Below are 25,055 nucleotides of genomic sequence, written 5' to 3' on the forward strand. Positions count from 1 at the left end.
AGTTGAACAAAAACAGAAAGGCTGAGAAGGAGTGCATTTACAGACATTTAAGAAAATCCTGGATTGAAATTGCAATGGAGAAACAGGATTCGAATGTGGTTAACTGACAGAATTACATGGGGTCCCTTAGAACAGTGCTTGACACATAGTAAGCGCTTAACAAATACCATAATTATTATTCCAGGAATTACATTTCAGTGGACTTTGCTAGGAAAAAAGGTTCTGTACTGTGTTTATCCTAGCGCTCAGTTCAGTATTTGGGACATAATAAGCACTTAACAAGGACTGTAATTATTATTATCGGTATTGGTAGTATTATCATTATTTGGGGTGTTTTTTTCAGTGGTAGTAAAAAGAGATATTGTCAGAAGAGAAACCCAAATTGTTACCATGGGAAAATAATTCAAGTACCAAATTGCATAATTTTCAATCTGGAACTTTAATTTCTTACATAGTAGAGATTAAAATCAGATGATCCACGATTTCAAAAGATTCATATTCATTCTTTAGAAGGCAGAGGAACAAGGAGGAAATGAGTAAAGAGGGAACTAGGACAAGAAGGAAAGCACCCATAGAACATGATAGTAATGTCAACACCGTTAATCAGTGAATCGGCAGATGGTTGAAGATGAGTGATTTGCTGAAATTAGGTCCAAGATGACAGACACTACATGATTCTCTATTTGTGTGGGACACAGGTTGAATGGGTGGCACAGGAACCAGGGAGGTCTCCTTCCAAGCTGAGGTCTTTTCACTACTTGGCCTTTCGTTTTTCGTCAAAAGCTAAAAGGAAATAAGAGATGGCATTTTCTGAAACTGTAATGACATTCCATTGATCAGGAATTCAGTCCATTCCACCCAGTGTTTAAAACTTTTGGCAGGCTCACACTCGCCAAGGGTCTTCAAGAAATCTCCATTATTGTAATGGTATTGGTTAAGCTCTTACTATGCATCAAGTACTGTTTTAAGCGCTGGAGTAGATACAAGCTAATTGGGTCAGACACAATCCCTGTCCTACACGGGGTCCACAGTCTAAGTTGGAAGGAGAGCAGGTATTGACTGTCTATTTTGTCTATCGACTGTCTATGAGAAGTAATGTGGCTCAGTGGAAAAAGCATGGGCTTGGGAGTCAGAGGTCATGGGTTCAAATCCATGAGTCAGCTGTGTGACTGTGGGCAAGTCACTTAACTTCTCTGTGCCTCAGTTACCTCATCTGTAAAATGGGGATGAAGACTGTGAGCCTCACGTGGGACAACCTGATTACCCTGTCTACCCCAGAGCTTAGAACAGTGCTCTGCACATAGTAAGCGCTTAACAAATACCAACATTATTATTATTATTATTTTTACAACTGAGAAAACTGAGGCACAGATAAGTTAGGTGACTTGCCCAAGGTCACACAGCAAGCAAATGGCAGAACTGCGATTAGAACGCAGATCCTTTGCCTCCCAGGACTGTATTTTTTCCACTAGGCCATGCCGCTTCTCAATTTGGCAATAAAAATTAGGGTGCAAGCCCTTACCATGAGAAACCCGACTTCCGGGTTTGCTTAATATGAAAAGCCTGGAAAGGCCGATCAATGGGAGACACTTTCCAGTGAGCTGCACACGTTAGCTAATCCTTAGTTATATAATACTGGGGAGATCTGCATACTGGCAGATCTCTTTGGTCAAACCTGAACGGAGACATTTCTGGACTCCTGCCTTCTCTCAGCTGCAAGGGGATTCGGCATGATTTTCTTCAGAGGCAAGTGGAGCTGGGGATAGAAACTGATTCAACTTCTTTGTTTCTTTTTCCTTCCACAGGATTTGCTTCTCTTTCCTGGAAGAATCAGAAAAGAGAGATGCGGTCTGTTGAAAAGCCTCCTAAATTTCGAGAGGAAATAATTCATTAACCAGCATGCTTTTTCAAGGAGATGCAGGGGTGACCAACTTCTACACAAAATGGATGGTTTCTTGGGGTTCATCGCCAGCAGAGATTCACCAGGCCCTTCAGGGGTTTTACCAGTTAACACCACTCCCACATCACTCTGACCCCTCTGCTATGCCACAGAAATGTCTAAAAGAAACTCTGGAAGTTTGGGGAAAAGGGAAATGGACTCTGTCCAAATAATTATAATAATTATAGTACTTGTTTAAGCACTTACTATGTGCCGAGCACTGTTCTAAGTGCTGGGGTAGATACATGTTAATCAGTTGGACACAGTCCTTGTACCACAAGGGACTCACATTCTTAATCCCCATTTTACAGATGAGGTAACTGAGGCCTAGAGAAGTAAAGTGACTTGCCCAAGGTCACACAGCAGACAAGTGGCAGAGTCGGGATTAGAACACAGGTTTTTCTGACTCCCAGGTCCGTGTTCTAACCACTGGGTCACACTACTTCTACCCCAGTGTTTAATAGAGTACCTGGCACATAGTAATCGCTTAAAAAATACCACAATAGTATTATTATGTTGGGAGAAGATGGGCTTGGGGTTGTAGACCTAAGTATACACTGCTCGACTGCTATAAGGACCCCCTTCTCTAAATGGGCCACCACTGATGGGCAAGTACAGGGGAAGATAAAGCCACCAGGACCCTTGGACATTGAGTGTTAGTTGCGTAAGCTGCTATGAATCTTACAAGCTTAATCCTGGCTTGTACTAGGTGAATCGGTTCCAAGTTTGGCAGAAGTATCTAACACCTATCTTGCAATGATTTCAAAATGTTTTTAAGTGCTGTTATTCACCTAGATCTGTTTGAAATCATTTCTTTTCTGTCTCCCCTGTTAAACTGCAAAATCCTTGAGGGTAGAGACTATGCCTTTTACTTCTATCGAACTGTTGTAAAGAGTTACTACAGTAAAAGCTCAGTAAATAGAGTTTATTTACCATGAGGAGGATAATGGAATATAGGTTTGATATTTCTGAAGCTGACTTTTAAAGCCACTTCTGTATCTAAAAGGTCCTGTTTTCCCAACTCTTGCCAAAACCCTACCATCCCAAAACAATAATCATAATAAAGATAATTAGGCTACTTGTTAAAGACTTACTATGTGTCAAGCACCGTATCAGGTCAGACACTATTCCTGTCCCACATGAGACTCATGGGCTGAGGTTGCGGGGGAGAACAGGTATTTAATCCCATTTTACAGTTGAGGAAACAGAGGCACAGGGAAGTGAAGTGACTTGCCCGAGGTCACTCAGCAGGCAAGTGGCAGAGCCAGGAACAGAACCCTGGTCCTCTGACTCCCAGGCCTGTACTGTTTTCACTAGGTGACACTGATTTGAAACCAACTATATATCCTTCACTCCAAAATTATTCTGATTTTCAGTTACAATTCTGATTGGCAAGGATATGCTGCCATTAAACCACCCACAAAGTGATCCCTTGAATACCTGAGGAATTCCTGCTTTGCCTTCTGCTGGCTCGTCTCGAAAGCTTTTATTTCTCTCCAGTGATCCTGATATACAGCTTTGACATCGTGGTCTAGCTGTTTTAGGTTCCGCAAAGCCTGACGAATCACGTCTGCATAAGTTGGGGAGGACTCGGTGGATTTAAATGTAAAAGAAAATTCAAAATTGTCTGGGTACATCATACCCTTTGCCTTAGCGAGGCAAAAATGTAGGAAATTAATAGAGTTTAGCAGGGCAGAGCAGAGGATGTATAGAGGTGGAGAAGAGGAGGAGGGAATGCAGGCCTGAGAAAATAGGGAATTGTTTTCAGTTTCTACAGCAAGACTCTGGGGTATGTAAAATATCTTGCATATGCATAAATAATTTCTACCATTAATATTTAAGCAGTAAAGTTTTTAAGAACATCTTCTGCCTTTGTTACTAATCTAATTTGGAAAAGGTGGATTTCCCTTTCTTGATTCTTGGGCTGCTTCCCTTGTCCTTTTTTTTTTTAATGGTATTTGTTAAGCGCTTTCTATGTGTCAAACACTGCTCTAAGAGCTGGGGTAGATACAAGTTATCGGGCTGGATCACATGGCGGGGGGTGGGGGTCACAGTCTAAGCAGGAGGGAGAACAGCCATTGAAGCCCATTTTGCTGTTGAGGCTACTGAAGAACTGAGAAGTTAAGTGACTTACCCAAGGTCACACAGCAGGCAAGTGGTACAGCTGGGATTAAAACCCAGATCTTCTGGATCCCAGGCCAGTGCTTTATCTAATAGGCCATGCGGCTTCCCGTAATTGCCTTTTACCTTTTTTGACTGAAAGAAATGCTTTAACTGTCAGTCCCTGGAATACTCAATCATAAATTTCCAGTCTGTCCCCCAGTGATTAGATAATACTGGGGAAGGGCCATATTTCATACTCCCCTATTGATTGTCCTCCCATGGCCATATCTCCTGTTTATATCCCAAATTTATGTTTTAAATTGTATTTTTTAAGCACGTACTAGGTGGTAGGCTATCGTAAGTGCTGGTGTAGACAGAAGATAATCAGGTTGGACACAGTCCCTGTCCCACATAATCTTAATCCCTACTTTACAGATGAGGTAACTGAGGCAAAGAGAAGTTGAGTGATTTGCCCAAGGTGACACAGCAGACAAGCGGCAGACCTAGGATTAGAACCCAAGACCTCTGACTCTCAGGCCCATGCTCTTTCCACTAGGGCACCCTGCTTCTGTCTAAATAAGAGCCAATATACAAGCCAGCGTTCCAGTGAGCAGTAAAGCCAGACACAAAAATTCTTATTTCGCCCTTGCACTCGGACTTGCTTCCTTTATTCACCCCTCCCTCAGCCTCATAGCACTTATGTACATACCCATAATTTATTTATTTCATATTAATGTCTGTCTCCCCCTCTAGACTCTAAGCTCACTGTGGGCAGTGAACGTGTCTTCCAACTCTGTTATAGTATACTCTCCCAAGTTTTTAGTACAGTGCTCTGCACACAGTAAGTGCTCAAATATGATTAATTGATTGATTATTTGGGTGCGAAGTGTTCATGTCTTATTCCTCTCATTTTGAAGAACCACTCCTAAACATTGACGCCATGAACTAATAAACAAGCACCAATGTACCTGTACTTTTCCCCTTGAATTCAGTCTCAAGACTCAATATAAGTCCTCAAGTTGATTTTCTCACAGCTTCACATCACTCTCTCAGCACTAGTTCTGAAATCATACTGTTCCAACCGATCCTTCTCTCTCGTTCTCTATAATCTTGCATTGTCTCCTGCCTCCACCTCATTTTCACCCGCATATCCTTTCAGCACTTCTCAATCAGTACGTTCAAAAACCGAACTTCTCGTCTTCTCTCCTAACCCTTACTCTTCCACCTCACTTTCCTATCACAGTTGACACCAATCAATCAATCATATTTATTAAGCTCTTACTGTTATTCAATCATATTTATTCAGTCGTAATTACTGAGTGCTTACTGTGTTCAGAGCACTGTTTTTAAGTAATTGGGAGAGTACAATATAACAATAAGCAGACACATTCTGAGTAGATCACTGTACTGAGTGCTCGGAAGAGTACAGAATAACAATATAACAGAGTTCCCAGACATGTTCCCTGCCCACAGTTAGCTTACAGTTTTAGAGGGGGAGACAGACATTAATATAAATAAATTACAGATATGAACATAAATACTGGGGGCTTGAGGGAGGGATGAATAAAGGGAGCAAATCTCAGTGCAAGGGCGATGCAGAAGAGAGTGGGAAAAGAGGAAATGAGGTCAGTATTATTATTCCCACTTTACAGATAGAAAAAAATCAGATAACCAGGCAGTGACAGTTCTAGAAAAGGAACACAAAGGTCCCTGTTCACCAAGCCCATGGTGACTGAAACCGCCTAAGCTGTTCACCTTGGTAGGGAGAGATTTTACATAGGAAGGAGTCAGAGTAAGAAGCAGACAGCTAAAGTGAGGTGTGGCATCGATCTTTCTGCCTCTGATTTCCACTTGTAAAGATATGGTATGGTCTTGGTGATTTCCGTCCGGCTCACCAGGATGTTCCAGCCAACCTTCAGTTCAGCTTGATGGGTCTGGAGGAAGTGCTGAACCAGCGGGCTGTTTCCATAGAGGTTAAAAAGACTCCGACCGAACTCAGGGCCCTTGCAGGCAGGGTGGGACTGGGGAAAGAAAAATGGAGATCCACATTCAACCAGAATCAAAAACAGATCCAACCGATACCCCGTGCAGCATCCCCTACCATCCCATTCCACTCTCACTGATAAGCCCTCTCGATTGATCGCTAGTGAACTTTACACCTTTTAGGGTAAAACGCCATTAATTCCGGATGAATCGATAAGGGAACATTTCCGGCTTCCCGCCTCATATCCGTTGCCTCTCATTTTATCTGCGCACCTCTTTGGAAGCAGTTCTCTCCTTCACCTTCATTTCTGGTATTCCTTTGGTCGATTTAGCAGTCGATTTCAGAGTCACTTTGCTTAACTGCGACTCCAGCACTGACATGGGAGACTTAAATGAACACAGGTGCTTGAAATCTAAGAAAAGAAACAGTTGAACTCGGGTTCCTCCTCACCTTGATTTATAAATATCCACGACTAACATGAGAGGACACTAGTGGGAGCAATGAGGCGTGGGTGGGTGTGCACACACATTCCATGCGGATATAAATTCTTTCTGAAAATGGATTTGAAATGCAGAAGGTTTCTAAACATAGTGGCTGAGGGGAAAAAATAACACTGTTCAAAGTACATCTCCTCCCAGAGGTCTTCCCCGATTAACCCTCATTCCCCCTTCTCCCACTCCCTTCTGTTATTGTCCTGGCATTTGGATTTGTACCCTTTATTCACCCCGCCCTCAGCCCCAGCACTTGTGTACGTATTTGTCATTATTTATATTAACGTATGTCTCCATCTCTTGGCTGTCAGCTCGTTGTGGGCAGGGAACATGTCTCCCAACTTTGACATAATATACTCCCCCAAGCACTTAGTACAGTGGTCTGTCTAGAGTGAGTGCTTAATAAATACAATTGATTGATTGACTGTTCCCTTATCGTTTCCTGTACCTTTGAGTGACTTCATTTTGGATGAGCTTGAATTATTGGTTAGAAAGCCTGAACCTTGACTTATTTGATTGCAGTTCCCAAGGTTGATGTTGACGGAAGGCAGTGTGCTTTGAGACTTCAAGGAGAAAGAGAAAAGGTTAATAGTGGGAATAAAAGCCCAGAGTCCTGAACTGTACAGTACTGCGATTCCTTTGGCAACTTTAGCCTCCTTCCAAGATCCCAAAGATACTTAGAGTTTTTGCACTGCACAGTCCAGAACGTTTCATTGGAACCCAAGCTCTTCACTCTTCTAAGAAGTAGAACAGAGTGGTTATTCTCTGGCCCAGAAAACAAAAACAAAGTTAAACATTCACAAACCTCATCTGCACTGTGCCCTCATCAGAGCCCTCCCATTACATAGTATACAGGACGTTCCCACTGAGAGATGAAAGCAGATTTCTGGATTTCTTGTAAAAAATGCTAGTTTATTACACTGTAGACCTGCCATCTCACTATCAGGCATTGCCGCTTCATGCAGTGTTTCCAGGGACATGAAAATGCAAGGGGATTTAGGAGTGTGGACAGAAGCAGACTTGAACATCATCATTATCAAAATAATAATAATACTTAAACACTTACTATGTACCAAACACGAAGACAGAATCAAGACAATAAGGTGGAACACGGTTTCTGTCCCACATGGGACTCATAGTCTAGAGGGGAGGACAAACTGGTATATAATTTCCATTTTACAGATGAGATAACTGAGGCAAGATAACTGAGGCCCAGAGAAAGAAGCGATTTGCCTAAGGTTGTAACAAGAGGCAGAGCCAGGATTAGAACCCAGGTTCCCTGACTCCCAGGCCTGTACTATTTCCACCAGGCCAGGCTGAGTCCCCAATAACTGGATGCAAATAATTTTGCCCATGCATTACAAAGTCATTAAAAATGTCTATTTTTCACTGACTCTCTCACTCTGCCGCGCTGAAGTGCTACAGTTTGGTTGGGGCTTGACAATGCCACGAAAGTCTAGATGGGAAAAATTTTACAACTGAATAATAAGTCTGAAGACTGTGTGAGCATGGAATTACTTTTCCCAAATCCCACATGGCAAAGGTAGGGAGCACCCACTGAATCCTGAAGATAGGTTCAAGTCAAACAAAAGAAAAGATTTTTCACTGAGCAGGTTGTAAGCACAAAACATTTCTCACAATAAGTGGGTAGATAGAAATACCAAAACATTCGAGAAAGGATTGGATGAATTCAGGGTTGATGGATCCCTAACTTACTAGAGAAAAAATTAGATCTTATAGGGGAAATTAGGGACGTTAAATGAATTTGAATAGTGTTTGACACATAGTAACTGCTTAACAAATACAAAAAAAAAAATAAAGGGCAAACTGACAGGCCTCAAACAAAATCAAAGTGGTTTGATTACTAAGTCTGAGTTTCAAATATGGGTTGCTTCTGCTAAAGAAAGATATTTTGAACACAGCAGTCTGTTCTCTCTCTGGGGGAGACACAAATGAACCGCTTCCAGGAAAGAGGTCGTTTGCTGTCCTATGTCACAGATACTATGCTTCCAACTTTCCATTCCAATTTGGCAAAAAAAAAAGTCTACCACAGGAGACCCTGAAATTTATGACTGTTTCAGTTCCGGAGGCAATAAGGCCAAATTCCTTAGGCGAATTTTTGACACAGTGGTCAACTTTAATATTTAAACGCCAAGAAAAGTCATTTACTTCCATAGTTGTGACAGGCAGTACAATAACAACATCTAATATTTGGATCTGGGTCTTCAAGCAGGAGCTATCCTGGCAGAGCTCTTGTCTCTTGCATTTTGCCAGGCTACACCAATTGTTTGAGGAGTTCCCTAGAGATTTAAACTTGAACTTCAGTTCCTAGGAAACCTTTGCCTATAAGGGCCTCATCAAATAGCAGACAGTGGCAGTAAAGTGGGCGTGGAGGTCTGTGGTAGTGAGGGGCAGCTGCTGAGGGGGTCCTGGGAGAGCTGCCTTGGGGGGGCTTGGAGGACGGGCTAGTAATCTGGCTGAGCAGAGCCCACTGAGAGAGCTTCTACCGCAGCCCTCTCCTCAGTTAGCAAGAGATGTATTGGGCACTTACTATGTGCCGGGCACTGTACTAAGCGCTGGGGTGGATACAAGCAAATAGGGTTGGACACAGTCACCGTCCACCAAGGGGCTCACAGTCTTAATCTCCATTTGACAGATGAGATAACTGAGGCAATGAGAAGTGAAGAGACTTGCTCAAGGTCACACAACAGACAAGTGGTGGAGCTGGAATTAGAACTCAGGTCTTTCTGACTCCCAGGCCCGTCCTCTATTCACTAGGCCATGCTACTTCATTAAGAGATCTGGCCTCCTGCAGCTTCCCATGACTGGATTGCTCCTGGTTTCTCTGCCTTTTCTCCCTGAAATTCCTCCTCAGGCTAACGCTGTCTGATAACCAGTCTCCAGGCTTGCGTTAGTAAGTTTTTGAATGACACCTGTAACTTAACTCTCTTTGGAATGGAGTGCTCCCATTCCTTCTAAGGGAAACTCTGCCTACTATGGTGGAGGAAAATGACAGAAGAATGTGGCCCCTGATACAGAGTTGGGGAATTTAGAGCAGAACGTTAGGTGATACGTGCTACTGCCTGAGGTGGCTATCGGGTTCCAGTGACTTCAGGAAAGAGGCTGTTAATGACCAGCGATTCCCCTGCCCCATTGGACAATCCTGCTTGGAGGGATGAACCTGGTCCTGCACAAGCTCTGTTGAGGGTCGAACTTCCAGCCCTTCCTGATGGGGTGTGGAGGGAAGCAGGGAGGAGCACTCGGGAAATTCCCACCTCAGCCTGTTGTCTGGTCTGAGTCCCACACACAGAACAAGTCCAGACCACGCCAAGCTCTACCGTGATGGTTTCCCAAATGGTCTCCACGGCCCTGAACTGATCTAAGGGATCTCTGCTCCCAATCCGGAGAAGCAGCATGGCGTAGGGGGTAGAGCATGGACCTGGGAGTCAGAAAGTCAAGGGTTCTAATCCTGGCTCCACCACTTATCTGATATATGACCTTGGTCAAGTCACTTTTCTCTGGGCCTCACTTAACGGTAAAATGGGGAATGAGACTGTGAGCCCCACAAGGGACAGGGACCGTGTCCAACCCAATTTGCTTGTATCCACCCCAGTGCTTAGTATAGTGCCTGGCAAATGGTAAGTGCTCAACAAATATCACAATTACGACTATTAATAATCATTATTATTTATTCCAGAGCACTGAAGCTCAGTGAGCTTCCCACAGGAGAAAAGGAGATTCTTTGCTGAGAGGGTGGGGGTTTTTTAGCTCCTGAAGCACCGATAATGAGAGAGATAGGGGCACCCGTCCCTAGTACGCCATTTATAGATGTTGGCTGAGGGTCTGCCTGCTTCCCTCTTGGAGTCCTCTCTTTCTTACGCTGGCCTCTGCCAACTTCAAATGCACCTCATATTCCAGAGACTGCCCCACTTTTACCCATCCCTCCTTTACCTCACATCCCTATATGGACAGAGATAAGGGAGAAAACGGCAAAGAAACGTGATGAACCACTGCAAAACGAGACTGCAAATAGATCTCAAAAGTATTTTTTGGTTGGAGAATTCTTTTGTCAGGGAGAAGGCTGCAGAAATCCCACAGTGGAGGTCACGTAATTCAGTGAAACCTGCTTGAGGAGACCACCTGCTATTTGACCAAAAAAGCAACTTTGAATGCAGATCCTTGATAGTCTACTTCCACACTAAGGAAATTCAACTTTTCAGGCAGGTGGCCTTTCAGATACAAGCAGTCTTTTGAACACTTTTTTCACTGAGGGCAGAGCATGGATCTGAACTAACAAGAGGATATTGGGAACTTCATCAAGAGGACATTGAACACCTTTGGTCAGGGAACGTGTCTATCGCCTCTGTTATATTGTACTCTCCAAAGCGCTTAGTACAGTGCTCTGCACCCCGTAAGTGCTCAGTGCATTTTTTATGGTATTTGCTAAGTGCCAGGCACTGTACTAAGTGCTGGGGGAGATACAAGCTAATCAGGTTGACACAGTCCATGTCCCAAATAGGGCTCACATTATTAATCCCTGTTTTACAGATGAGGTACCTGAGGCACAAAGAAGTTAAGCGACTTACCCAAGATCACTCCCAGAATCGTGCTCTATCCACTAGGCCATTCTGCTTCTCCAGTCGATTTATTAGTACAACTGATTGATTGTGACTCCTAGAATTGGATGCCAACGTTCTCATCTTTTATTGCTCTATTCCACTAACTCGGTCCTGAGGCTGAGCCTGATTGGGCATGCGACGACTCTGGGCCTTCTGGCAAAGAGCCTGGGCACAGAGCCTGCTTACCACTGTAACTCCCGCCCCCCATCCCCAGTTCTGCTCTTTACCTGGCTTGATTGGGTGGAGGAATGGGAAATGTTGCTTTGATTGATGGAGCTCTTGAATGAGAAATCTGGAAGGGATCCTTAAAAAGAAAGAAAACTCAGTTGAAACTAAAGTCTGGGTAATTAAAACCTCTCTGCAGGCCCTGCCCTCTTAATATGGGGGTCAGTTTTTTAATGGTATTGTTTGTTAAGCACTTACAATATGCCAGGCACATTGAGCGCTAAGCACTGAGGCAGATACAATCTAGTCAGATTGGACACAGTCCATGTCCCACTTGGGCTCACAACCTTAAACCCCGTTTTATAGATGAGGTAACTGAGGCCAAGAGAAGTTAAGGGACTTGGCCTAGGTCACAGAACAGACAAGTGGCAGAGCCAGGATTCAAATCCAGATCCTCTGATCCTGAGGCCCGTGCTCTTTCCACTAGACTATGCTGCATCCCTGGTTAAGATTTGGGACCCATATTTATTGGTTTTATCCATTTTGTTGTAGACATTTTGGTTTGCTGTCACTTAACTTCTCGGTGCCTCAGTTACCTCATCTGTAAAATGGGGGTTAAGACTGTGACCCTCATGTGGGACAACCTGATTACCCTGTATCTACCCCAGCGCTTAGAACAGTGCTCGGGATATAGTAAGCGCTTAACAAATACCAACATTATTATTATTTTTCTTCTTTGGAAAGTCCTTTTTCTTCTGCATTAGTTTCAGCATCTTTAGGACCAACCTTCCAATCAAGAGAGCCAATCAATCAATAAATCAATCATACTTATTTGAACATTTACTCTGTGTAGAGCAGAGTAATAACAATAAAGTATTTTTTTAAGTACTTAATACTCTCCCAAGTGCTTAGTACAGTGCTTTGCACACAGTAAGCGCTCAATAAATACTACTGAATGAATGAACTTATCATGTTCCTAGCACTGTACTACGTGTTGGGGTGGATATAAGATAATGAGTTCCCACACGGGGCTCACAGTCTAAGTAGGAGGGAGAACAGATACTGAACTCCCATTCTGCAGATGAGGAAACTGAGGCACAGAGCATGAACTGACTTGGCGAAGATCACTCAGCAGGTGACAGCAGAAATTAGAACCCAGCTTCTCTGACTCCCAAGCCCATTGATCTTTCCAATAGCCCATAATGTTTCAATACTATGTTCTTGGGAGAGTACAGTAGAGTTAGTTCGACATGGTCCCGATTCTCAAAGAATTAATCTAGTGGGGGAGACTGACATTAAAATAAATGACAGGTAGGGAGAAGCAGCAGCGTTTGAAAGTATGTACTTACATGCTGTGGCAGGGTGGTGATCAATCAGTGGTATGTATTGAGCGCTTATTGTGTGCAGGGCGTTGTACTAAATCCTTTTGAGTACCTAATAATGAGTAACTAAGTGCTTAGGGGTGAGAACTCAAATGCATAGGTGCTTTAGTAGTGGAAGAGATAGGGTATAAGATATATATAATTCTATTTATTTATACTGATGCTCTTGATGCTTGTCTGTTTGTTTTGTTTTGTTCTGTTGTCTGTCTCCCCGCTTCTAGACTGTGAACCCGCTGTTGGGTAGGGGTTGTCTCTGTTTGTTTGTTGCCGAATTGTACTTTCCAAGCGCTTACTGCAGTACTCTTCACACAGTAAGCGCTCAGTAAATATGATTGAATGAATAAATGAATAGGGTGGGGAGAAGAAAGATCAATTAGGGAAAGTCTCTTGGAGGAGATATGATTTTGGCAGGGCTTTGAAAGTGGGGAGAATAATGGATACGAAGAGTCTGGGAGTCAGAAGGACCTGGGTTCTAATTCCAGCTCTGCCACTTGTCTGCTGTGTGACCTTACGCATATCACTTAATTTCTCTGGGCCTCAGTTATCTCATCTAAAAAATGGGGATTAAAACTGTGAGTCCCATGTGGAACATGGACTGTGACCAACCTGATTACCTTGTATGTAAGCCAGTGCTTAAAAAGGTGCCTGGATATAGTAAGTGCTTAAGAAATACCATTTTAAAAAAAAGACTGAAAGAGATTTCTACCTTTCCTCTGCATTCTGGCAGTATTGGCAGAATTCTGGCAGAATCCCCAAACAGAAGGGCATTCATCCTTCTTCTCTACCCTTAAAATTGGATATGCAGGTTTCGCTGCTTCCCTCAATTACCTAATCCATATTCAACAACTTTCAGTCAGGAAGATTTTCCTTATAGCTATGTTAAATCTTCTCTGGTGTCAAGTTATACTCATTTTATAATTTATCATCTTTAATCTCACTTATGTTGACTCTTTAGCATATCAGCTCCAGGACCAGGTTGGTATTAAACAGCGTGTTCTAGTGGAAAGAACATGGGCTTGAGAGTCACGGGATCTGGGTTCTAATCCTGACTCTGCCACTTGCCTGCTGGGTAACTTTGGGAGGTCGCTACCTTCTCTGGGCCTCAGTTTTCTCAGCTGTAAAATGGAGAAGAAATACTGGTTCTCACTCCCTTTTAGATTGTGAGGCCTATGTGAGATAGAAACTGCCTGACCTTTTAATCTTGTATCTTCCCCAATTCCTACTTCAGTACTTGGCACTTAGTAAATGCTTAACAAATACCATAAGAATAATAATTGTTATTAATATTGTTCCATGTAATATCTAGCACAGTGCCTCAAATATGAAGACCCTTAACCTAGATGATATTTAATGACATGATGAGACCAGGAAAGGAAGTGAAGAGAAAAATGAATCTGAGTTAATGTTTTTACCCCTCTTCTGTTTTCCTTTTACTGTCATGAATTTTTCTCTCCTCGATCTCACAGGGTCCAGTTCAGAGTAGTTCCAGCAAGCATAACTATTTTGACAAGGAAAAATGCCTAAGAAAAAGTAAAAGAGGGAAAAAGAAGTTGGTAAAAAAAAAAGTCCCAGATAAACACATGGAAAGGAACAGCAATTCAGCAATACCTTTATGACCTCCTTGAAAGCAGGGAAATAGTGTACACCTCGGAGCAAACCTTACACAGTTCCATGTTCCCTGTAGTGCTCAGTAAGTGTTTGATGATGATGAGGATGATGATGATTTTCCTTTCAGGGAGCTTCCTGGGGTTCTCCAAAACAAAATTGGCTTAACAGGGCCATTTATCAGAAGGGGATCCATCTTAGAGCCAGGAATGTCATGTGTGTATCAGAGAGAGAAAGACTTTAAATCTTTTCAAGGAGCTACAAGAACCCAATGTAGGCCAGGGACTGTGCCCAGTCTGGTTACCCTGGTGCTTAGCACAGTGCTTGGCACATGATTAAGTGCACAACAAATACCACTAGTGTTAGTAGTTTTAAAAATAACAATAAAATTCAGTGAGGTCCTGAATACTATCAATGGTATTTACTGAGTGCTTAAAGTGTGCAGAGCACTGTCCTAAGTGTTTGTAAGAGTACAACAGAGTTGATAGACTCATTTCCTGCCCACAAGGAGGTTAATCAATCAAACAATCAATTGTATTTATTGAGCACTGACTAGGTGCACAGTAACATATCAAGCGTTTGGAAAAGTTCAATACAACAGAGTTGGCAAGACACATTCCCTGCCCATAAGGATCTTACAGTCTAGGGAGGGAGACAGACATTAAAATAAATTATGGATATATACATAAGTGCTGTGGAGCTGAGGGTGGGATGAATATCAAATGCTTGACTCATCTCTCTCATTCAACCCACATATTCAATCTGTCACCAAATCCTGTTGGTTCTACCTTCACAGCACTGCTAAAATCCGCCATTTTATTTCCATCCAAACTGCTACTATGCGTGGTGAGCAAGAGGGACTCCATTTTGTAACAGAGAAACCATTTTACGAGTGACCGTCTTCTGACCTTGATGAACAACAACATAGAAGGAGGAATTTGAGGAGGAACTGACAACATAGAAGGAGGACCCTGAAGAGACATTAAACCGTCTAGCCATAGGGCAGAAGAAAGACTGCCGGAGATACAGGAGATAAGCTATCCTGCAGAAAGCAGCCCGTGGGGTGGGCGCGGCAGGATGGAGTAGCTGTCTCTCCAGCTTTATCCGATAATAGGCTTAAGGCAAAAAGAGCGAATCAGGACCCACTGCGACCCCCCAAAACAACCGTACCACCTAAGACAAAGCGGCTGAGCAACTGAAACAAGGCGGTCACCCACATGGCGGCAAAGACCACCTGAGACCCAGGCTGAGAGCCTACGGCATTGCCGCCAAGGATCACCTAATACTGTCATCAAGACGCTGTGCTGCGGGCAGCCGGACTCCTCCAACTCCTCCGAGTTATTATGGATACGTACATAAGTGCTGTGGGGCTGAGGGTTGGGTAGATATCAATGCTTACTGGGTAGCATTGGGTACTGGGTAGATCCAAGTTCATGAATGTTACCCACCTTAGACTGAGCTCTTTGAGAGAAGGGAACATTTCTACCAACTCTGTTCCACTGTACTCTCCCAAGGGCTTAGTACAGTGCTCTGCACACAATAAGTCCTCAATAAATACCACTGATCAATGGATTGAGAGGGAATAGGGGGCTTATCGCTTTAAACATTAGGGGAGGAGAAGAGGCTAAAGTGACACTAAGTGAAGGCAAAGACACTTATTTGAGTAACCTAGGTGGCTAAATGAATATTTCCTCAGAGAGAGAGAAAGAGAAATAGAGAGAGAGAGAAACTCCTCTCACCTCCAATCCACTCCATCGTTGTGTTACAGATATGAGACTTGAATTCGTGGTTGTCAAACCAAGACTGTGGGAAGCATGCACAGAAGCTGGTGTACAAGGCTTGGCTCAATAATAATGGGAACCTCTGAGGATAAAGCACATGAAATCAAAGTCCAAACTTGGAACAGAGGTCAAGGGGGGGCAACAAACCCCAGAAACCGATGACCTGTTCTCACTAAAAAAAAAAATTCTACTGGGCTAATCAATCATTCGTACTTACTAAGGGTTTACTATGTGCAGAGCACTGTACTAAGCACTTGGGAGAGCACAATATAATAATAATGTTGGTATTTGTTAAGCACTTACTATAATAATAATAATAATGTTGGTATTTGTTAAGCACTTACTAGGTGCAGAGCACTGTTCTAAGCGATGGGGTAGACATAGGGGAATCAGGTTGTCCCACATGGGGCTCACAGTCTTAATCCCCATTTTACAGATGAGGTAACTGAGGCCCAGAGAAGTTAAGTGACTTGCCCACAGTCACACAGCTGACAAGTGGCAGAGCTGGGATTCAAACTCATGATCTCTGACTCCAAAGCCCGTGCTCTTTCTACTGAGCCACGCTACTTCTCTATGTGTCAAGCACTGTTCTTAAGCACTAGGGTAGATACAAGGTGGGTCAGGTTGTCCCACGTAGGGCTCACAGTCTTCATCCCCATTTTACAGATGAGGTAACTGAAACACAGAGAAGTTAAGTAAGCGCTTAACAAATACCAACGTTATTATTATATTGTGCAACCACTCCCTACTGGGTCTGCCTTGCACATTAATTTAATGGCACAATTTTTTAATGAGAAGCAGCATGGCTCAGTGGAAAGAGCCTGGGCTTTGGAGTCAGAGGTCATGGGTTCGAATCCTGGCTCGGCCACTTGTCAGCTGTGTGACTTTGGGCAAGCCACTTAACTTCTCGGTGCCTGAGTTACCTCATCTGTAAAATGGGGATTAAGACTGTGAACCCCACGTGGGACAACCTGATTCCCCTGTGTCTACCCCAGCACTTAGAACAGTGTTTGGCACATAGTAAGCGCTTAACAAATACCAACATTATTATTATTATTATTATGGTATCTGTTAGGTGCTTACTACGTGCCAGGCACTGTAGTAAGCGCTGAAATAGAAACAAAATAATCAGGTTAGACACAGTCCAATGTCTAATGTCCCACGTGGGCTTTAAAGTCTTAATCCCCATTTTACAGATTAGGTAACTGAGGCACAGAGTAATTAAGCGACTTGATCGAGGTCACAGAGCAGACAGCAGAGCTGGGATTAGAATCCAGGTTCTTCTTACAACCCAGGCCCACACTCTCTCAACTAGGCCACACTGCTTCTCTAGGATTTTCACCCTTTTTTGACTCTTTCCTCAGCATCATAGCATATATGTAATTTTATTTTATTTATTTATATTCATGTCTGTCTCTCCCTTTCCAGACTGTAAGCTTGTTGTGGACAGGGAACATATCTACCAACTCCGTTACATTGTACTCTCTAAAGTTCTTAGTACAGTACTTTGCACACAGTAAGGGCAAATAAATAAATGACTCAATAAATAGTCAATAAATGGCTCAATAAATGACTGACTGATTGATTGAGAGGTTACCCTTGAGGTCATATTGAAAAGTAATCCTTTTCAATACTCACTTTCAAGAGGGTCTCTGTATAGTGAGTCCTGGGAATGTTAAGTAGGAGGATGGTGTAATTTCTGGCAATGCGATCAAACAGCTGGCTCTGGATCTCTTTGTTTGGCTACCAAAAAAAGTGAAGAATAAATAATTACAAATACCTCTCTGTAGGCCCACCCAACAGCCTGAAGATCTGGTGATAGAAAGGCAGAAAGCAAGGACAGTCATTTCCTCAAAGAAGCATGACCTGGAGGATAAGCCTGGGGTCTATTTAATGTAATAATAATAATTATTATAATAATAGTTAAGCACTATCAAACAATGACTTTCGAATTATAATTATTATTTCTATTAGTATTATCAATAACAATAATAATGGTATTTGTTAAGTGCTTACTATGTATCAAGCACTGTACTAAGCACCGGGGAATATTCAAGGTAATCAGGTTGTCCCACATGGGGCTCACAGTCTTAATCCCCATTTTTACAGACGAGGTAACTGAGGCACAGAGAAATGAAGTGGCTTGCCTGAGGTCACACAGCAGACAAATGGCGGAGCCGGGATTAGAACCCACGACCTCTGACTCCCAAGCCCGGGCTCTTGCCATTAGGCTATGCTGCTTCTCTAATAATAACGGTAGTAATGTAGTTGTATTCATTGAACACTATCTAATGATAATATAATCATAGTATGTTAAGTACTATCTACCAATCAATGCCTCTAATTATAAATTAGCACTGTCTACCAAACAATGCATCTGTAATTATAATTATTTCTAATATGAATAATACTAATAATGATAGAAGTAGTATTTGTTAAACACTATCTAATAATATAATAATAGTATGTAAAGCACTATCTACCAATCAATGCCTTGCTAACAATAAATCCTATTAATAACAATAATGTTTAAGCACCATCTACCAACCACTGTGTTAAGTACTGGGGCAGATTTCAAATAATCAGATTAAACACAGTCCCTGCCCCATATGGGACTCAGAATATAAGGGGGAGGGAGAACAGCTAATTAAACCTCCAATGATGAGTTCTATCAGCTTGAGGATTTTCAGCCATAGGAAGCAACATAGATGAGAATAAAGGAAGCAACCCAGAGCCTTTCGATCTGGAGAATCAGTGGTTGGAGGGACATTTCCATTGACCTAGAAACCAACACAGGAGAGCTATTTTGCCCTAATGGTGTTTTTATTTGCTCAAGGACTGAATTAAGGGTATTACACAAAAGAGAAAGAAAATCACCATCCCGCCTACCTGATACCTTTCCAGAAATATCCACCAGAAGGTATCCAGGAGGATGGCTTTGGGGCCAGGAGAGGTGAGAAATTTCTGCAGTTCCCTTGGGGACATGGAGGGCTGACAAAAAAAAACAAAACCCAAGAACCACGTTATGGTTTTGTGCTGGCCAATTACTGAATGGTGAATTGCAATGGGGCCTCTGAAAAGGCAGAAAAAATAGTTAAAGGGCATCCTGAGTCACAGTGGAAATAATATTACTACTACTAATAATAGTGGTATCTGTTAAGTGCTTACTATGTTCCAAGCACTGTACTGAGCGCTAGGGTAAGTAAAAGATCATCAGACCTAACACAATCCCTGTCCTACATGGGACTCACAGTCTAAGTAGGAGGGAGAACAGGTTACAGCTGAGGAAAGTGAGACACAGAGAAGTGAAGTGACTTGCCCAAGGTCACCCTGCAGGCAAACGGCAGAGCCGGGACTAGAATCCAGGTTCTCTGACTCCCAGGCCGGGGCTCTTTCCACTTCCTCATGTACAGGCCTGGGAGTCAAAGAAATTGGGTTCTGATCCCACTCGGCCATTTGCCTACTGTGTGCCTCAGTTACTTCGCATCTGTAAAATGAGGATTAAATATTCCTCTCTCCAATTTACACTGAGATCCATGTGGGAAAGGGGCTTTGTCTAATCTGATTATCTTGTATCTAACACTTAGTACAGTGCCTGGCACATAGTGCTTAACCACTACCATTAAAAAGCAAATAAACAAAAAATTCTTCAAACAACATCCCTTGATTGTGACTCTTGGGGAGCAAGATGGGGCAGGGAGAACATCCTGGGATCGAGTGGGTGACTATCTCTGAGTCAAGGTTTGGGGTAGGCCTAGTTTAAGAGACCTGAAGTGAGCTCAATATTCCTTAGGTTGTTTTATCCCATTTTCTCTCTCTCTCTTTCTCTTTAACTCCATAATGCACCCTTAATGACGCTCACAGTGACACCTCCTAAAGCCGCACTGGCATTACCTGAGCACCTACTGAATGCAAGGTACTGTACTAAGCACTTGGAAAAGGGTAAGAGAAACCCAAGACCCATTCCCCACCCGCAAGGAACTTACACTCTAATGGGGAAAGACTTATGTGAAATATTTATGAAGTATTAATGCTATAGATAACTTTTTACTTGTTTTGCTGTCTGCCTCCCCCCTTCTAGACTGTGAGCCCGTTGTGGGAAGGGATTGCCTCTGTTGCTGAATTGTACTTTCCAAGCGCTTAGTACAGTGCTCTGCACACTGTAAGTGCTCAATAAATACGACTGAAAGAATGGATTTACCGGCAGTGGGATCAGAAGAAATAAGTTAATAGACCATACACATTCAACTCCTTATCAGGCGTACTTTCCTATCTGTGGCACAAATATATATATATATATATATGATATGCCAGGCACTATACTAAGCACTGGTGTGGGTACCAGACAGTTAGATGGGGCTCACAATCAATCCCCCATTTTACGGATGAGGTAACTGACACTAATGCTAGGAAAAGTCCAGGGAAAATGTGGAAGAGGCAGACCTGCAGCTAGACGATAGAAACCATAACAACGATGAAGGAAGAACCATTAGCAAAGTTACCGATTAGGGCAGAAGACAGGATATTCTGGAGAAAATATATCCATAGTGTCACTATGAATTGGAAACGATTCATATATGTGTATATGATATGTATGATATGTATATAAATCTGGGCAAATACATAGATCTATATCTATCTATCTATCTCTCTCTATAGAAATAGATAAGTAGATAGATAGATAGATAGATAGATAGATAGATAGATAGATAGATAGATAGATGATAGATAGATAGATAATTTGTCCAGATGTGACTCACAAACTGCACTGGGCATGTGCCATGGTGAGACTCAGCCTCACCTGAGGCCTCAAATACCTTGCCACAGGCTGTATTTCTTTGGGCCCGGACTACATTGGCCACCATATCGAACAAGGCCACCTCATTGGGCAGTTCTGTCGGCTTGTCTTTCTGGTATCCTGGGTACTGGTAAAGTTCGGCCAGCTGTTTCTTCACCTCTATGTTCTAAGGAAGGAAGGACAAAGGGGGATGGCAGAGAAGAAAAGAGCATTAAAGAGGGCTAAAATAAGACCTTTTTAGAATATTCATTCATTCAGTCGTATTTATTGAGAGCTTACTGTGTGTAGAGCCCCGTACTAAGCACTTGGAAAGTACAATTCGGCAACAGATAGAGACAATCCCTACCCGACAGCGGGCTCACAGTCTAGAAGGGGGGAGATGGATATCAAAACAAGTAAACAGGCATCAACAGCATCAATATAAATAAATATAATTATAGATATATACACATCATTAATAAATAGAATCATAATATATAATAATAATATACATGTACATATATATACAAGTTCTGTGGGGCGGGGGGGGTAGAGCAGAGGGAGGGAGTCAGGGCAATGGGGAGGGGAGGAGGAGCAGAGGAAAAGAGGGGCTTAGTTTGGGAAGGCCTCCTATTACTATCTTTGACTACCATAAGGGTCTGAAGAATCTAAGAGCACTTGTAAAATTTCCTAAATAAATTACCTATCAGGATCCATTTGTAAAATTTCCTAAATAAATTACCTATCAGGATCTGTTTGCATTTTACAACCTAAGATCTAAATTAAATGATCCCCCCACTAGACTTCTCCAAATATAAGCATATGTTACCGGATTATTATCATTATTATTATCAAGGGCCGAGTCATTTCTGACTCACAGCGACTCTATGGATATATTTTCTCCAGAACATCCTGTCTTCTGTCCTTATCGGTAACCTTGCTAACAGTTCTTCCTTCACCACTGGAAGTGGTTTCTATCCACTTAGCTGCGGGTCTCCCTCGTCCACATTTTCCCTGGACTTTTCCTAGGATTAGTGTCAGTTACCTCATCTGTAAAATGGGGGATTGACTGTGAGCTCCATCTAACTGTCTGGTATCCATACCAGTGCTGGCACATAGTAAGTGCTTTACAAATACCATAAAACAAACAAAAAAAAACTAGTGCAATAGCCTGCCAGCTTGCTCTCCGTAGATCCTTACTGCCTTACCAATAGGGTACGAGATGCGTACTGAAGTCCCCTTCAGGTGGCTCAAACCTCAGCAGGCCTATAAACCTCTGTGTCTTGTCCCTCTCATTAGTAAAAATGGGAATGAGAGTATCTGCCAATTCATGCATCAGAAGGATGGAGGCGAGTAAGTGAAATGACACAGTATTCATTTAGGCTTCTGTTTAAAAGGGGCTTTGCTATCTAAAATGTCAATGACTCCTCCATTCCTCTCCGCCTATTCCAGGATAAAATTTACCGGCGAGTCAAGTGTCTCCAACGTCAAAGAGTGAAAATCAATCCACACCCCTAAGAGAAAATTCAGGGGAAGTGTTTGTGGATAGAGCATGGGCCTGGGAGTCAGAAGGACCTGGGTTCTAGTATCGGCTCCTCCACTTGTCTGCTATGTGACCTTGGGGAAGTCACTTCATCACTCTGTGTCTCAGTTTTCTCATCTGTCAAGAGGGGATTACAAATGTGAGCCCCATGTGGAACATGGGCTGTGTCCAAACTGATTACCTTGTATCTCCCCCAGTGGTTAGAAAAGTGCCTAGCACATAGTACATAGTCAGAGGACATGGGTTCTAATCCCGGCTCCGCCACTTGTCAGCTGTGTGACTTTAGGTAAATCACTTAATTTCTCGATGCCTCAGTTACCTCATCTGTAAAATGGGGGTTAAGACTGTGAGCCCCATGTGGGACAACCTGATAACCTTGTGTCGACCCCTGTGCTTAGAACAGTGCTTGGCACATAGTAAGCGCTTAACAAATACCATTATTATTATTATTATAGTAAGCACTTTAAAAATACTATAAAAAGGGGGGGAAACTACTCTATGGGATGGCTTAGCCGCCTTACCCTCTTAGCGGTGATCTTTCTCCGAGATGATTGGTCCGAGAAGATCGGCCTCCTGCTTAGCTTCTGCCCACCTGATTTCCTTTTGCCCTTGCCTGCAGGAGGCAAAGTAGCTCATCATCATCATCATCATCATTAGTATTTATTAAGCGCTTACTGTGTGCAGAGCACTCTTCTAAGCACTTGGGAGAATACAATACAAAAGAGTTGGTAGACATCTTCCCTGCCTGCAAGGAGATTACATCTATCAATCAATCACACAATCACATTTAATGAGTGCTTCCTGTGTACAGAACTCTATACTAAGCAGTTGGGAGAGTACAACAGAGTTGGTAATAATATTAATAATAATGATGGTATTTTTAAGTGCTTACTCTGTGCCAGGCACTATACTAAGAGCTGGGGTGAAGACAAGTAAATCGGGTTGGACCCAGTCCCTGTCCCACATGGGGCTTGCAGTCTCAATCCCCATTTTACAGATGAGGTAACTGAGGTACAGAAAAGTGAAGTGACTTGTCCAAGGTCACATAGCAGACAAGTGGCGGAGCCGCGATTAGAACCATGACCTTCTGACTCCCAGGCCCGTCCTCTAGCCACTTTGCAATATCTTTTGCGGTAGATACGTTCCCTGCCTACAATGAGTTTACAGTCTACCAATCCATCAATCATTTGTATTTACTGAGCATTTACTGTTTGCAGAGCACTTACTAAGTGCTTGGGAGAGTTCAATACAACAGAATTGGCAGACACGCTCCCTGCCCACAAGCTTACAGCTAAAGGGGGGACTTAAAGCTACGTACATTAGTGCTGTGGGGTTGAGGGTGGGGCAAACAATCAAATGTCCAAGGGTCATAGACCCAGAAGGGAAAGGGAGTGGGAAAAAGGGCTTGATTGGGGAAGGTCTCTTGGAGGGGATGTGACCTCAATAAGGTTTTGAAAATGGGGAGAGAGAAAAACAAGTTATATGTAATGGAGTTTACTGCTGCCTCCTGACATTAGGACAATTTTACCAAACTTGGAGATGAGGAGTTTCAGCCTTGTTATTAAGCCCACGGGAGCATATATGTGGAAATCCAGGGATTTCATTCAATCGTATTTAATGAGCGCTTACGGTGTGCAGAGCACTATTCTAAGCGCTTGGGAAAGCACACTACAACAATAAATTGACACATTCCCTGCCCACGATGCCATTCAGCCATTCGGAGGAGTGTGGCTTAGCGGGTAAAACCCGGGCCCAGGGATCAGAAGGACCTAGGTACTAATCCCCGCTCTGCCATATGTCTGCTGTGTGACCTAGGACAAGTCACTTGCCCACATCAAACCACTAGAGAAACAGCGTGGCTTGGTGGAAAGAGCCTGGGCTTGGGAGTCAGGGGTTGTGGGTTCTAATCCTGACTCTGCCACTGTCAGCTGTGTGACTTTGGGCAAGTCACTTAACTTCTCTGGGCCTCAGTTACCTCATCTGTAAAATGGGGATTAAGACCGTGAGCCCCGCGTGGGATGATCTGATTACCTTGTATCTACCCCAGTGCTTAGAACAGTGCTTGGTACCTAGTAAGAGCTTAACAAATACCACTATTGTTATTATTATTATCATTTCTCTGGTCCTCAGCTCCCTCATCTGCAAAATGGGGATTAAGAGTGTGAGCCCTAGGTGGGACAGGTATTATGTCCAACTTTATTACCTTGTATCTACTCCAGTGCTTAGAACAGTGCTTGGCACAGAGTAAGTGCTGAACAAGTATCACAATTATTATCATTATTATTATTATTACTACACTGTATAAGATTACACTGTGCCAGGCCAGGCAGAGCACTACTTGAAATCTTACTGATAATAGGATCCGGGGCTCACTGCCAGAAGAGATTCTGACCTTGGGCTCTTTTGGAAGGGGACAACAAGGCCTGCCCCTTCATTTTAGAAAGCCAAGAAATTACTTATGTAGAGTCCCCAGTGCCACACTCAGTTATGTATTACAAAAAATAAATCCCCAAAGTAATGCTATTAGAAAGTAGGTTTGCCTCGGTCTCCTTCGATGCTGCGGAGGTGCTCTCTTAAGTGCCTCTTTTCCAATTCCACCTTCTCAATCGCCTTCAAAAACAACAGAATAATAGAGCATTGGGAATTAACATCCTGAAAGAGGGGGC

The 25,055-nt window shown here is 42.9% G+C and overlaps 1 protein-coding gene across 4 annotated transcripts in view; it reads right to left on the bottom strand.

Moving 5' to 3' along the window:
* Positions 1 to 420: 420 nt before the first annotated feature.
* The window catches only part of FAM227A (family with sequence similarity 227 member A), a 35,246-nt gene continuing 10,611 nt past the window's right edge, over positions 421 to 25,055 (bottom strand). The window contains exons 5-18 of one of the 4 annotated variants that reach the window (XM_029079205.2): positions 24,930 to 24,999; positions 22,911 to 23,002; positions 20,887 to 21,033; positions 18,959 to 19,060; positions 17,708 to 17,812; positions 16,028 to 16,151; positions 14,096 to 14,203; positions 11,364 to 11,440; positions 6,966 to 7,080; positions 6,299 to 6,438; positions 5,906 to 6,063; positions 3,380 to 3,532; positions 1,704 to 1,821; positions 421 to 783 (exon numbers count right to left, since the gene is read on the bottom strand). In XM_029079205.2, the coding sequence (XP_028935038.1) occupies positions 1,710 to 1,821; positions 3,380 to 3,532; positions 5,906 to 6,063; positions 6,299 to 6,438; positions 6,966 to 7,080; positions 11,364 to 11,440; positions 14,096 to 14,203; positions 16,028 to 16,151; positions 17,708 to 17,812; positions 18,959 to 19,060; positions 20,887 to 21,033; positions 22,911 to 23,002; positions 24,930 to 24,999 (1,503 nt within the window). In that variant the 3' untranslated portion in view covers positions 421 to 783; positions 1,704 to 1,709. Of the gene's footprint in view, positions 784 to 1,675; positions 1,822 to 3,379; positions 3,533 to 5,905; positions 6,064 to 6,298; positions 6,439 to 6,965; positions 7,081 to 11,363; positions 11,441 to 14,095; positions 14,204 to 16,027; positions 16,152 to 17,707; positions 17,813 to 18,958; positions 19,061 to 20,886; positions 21,034 to 22,910; positions 23,003 to 24,929; positions 25,000 to 25,055 lie in introns of all 4 variants that reach the window. The other 3 variants (XM_029079204.2, XM_029079206.2, XM_039914081.1) reach the window with 3 other exon arrangements.

The sequence above is a fragment of the Ornithorhynchus anatinus genome, chromosome 14 (genome assembly GCF_004115215.2).
Source record: "Ornithorhynchus anatinus isolate Pmale09 chromosome 14, mOrnAna1.pri.v4, whole genome shotgun sequence".
Lineage (NCBI taxonomy): Eukaryota > Metazoa > Chordata > Mammalia > Monotremata > Ornithorhynchidae > Ornithorhynchus > Ornithorhynchus anatinus.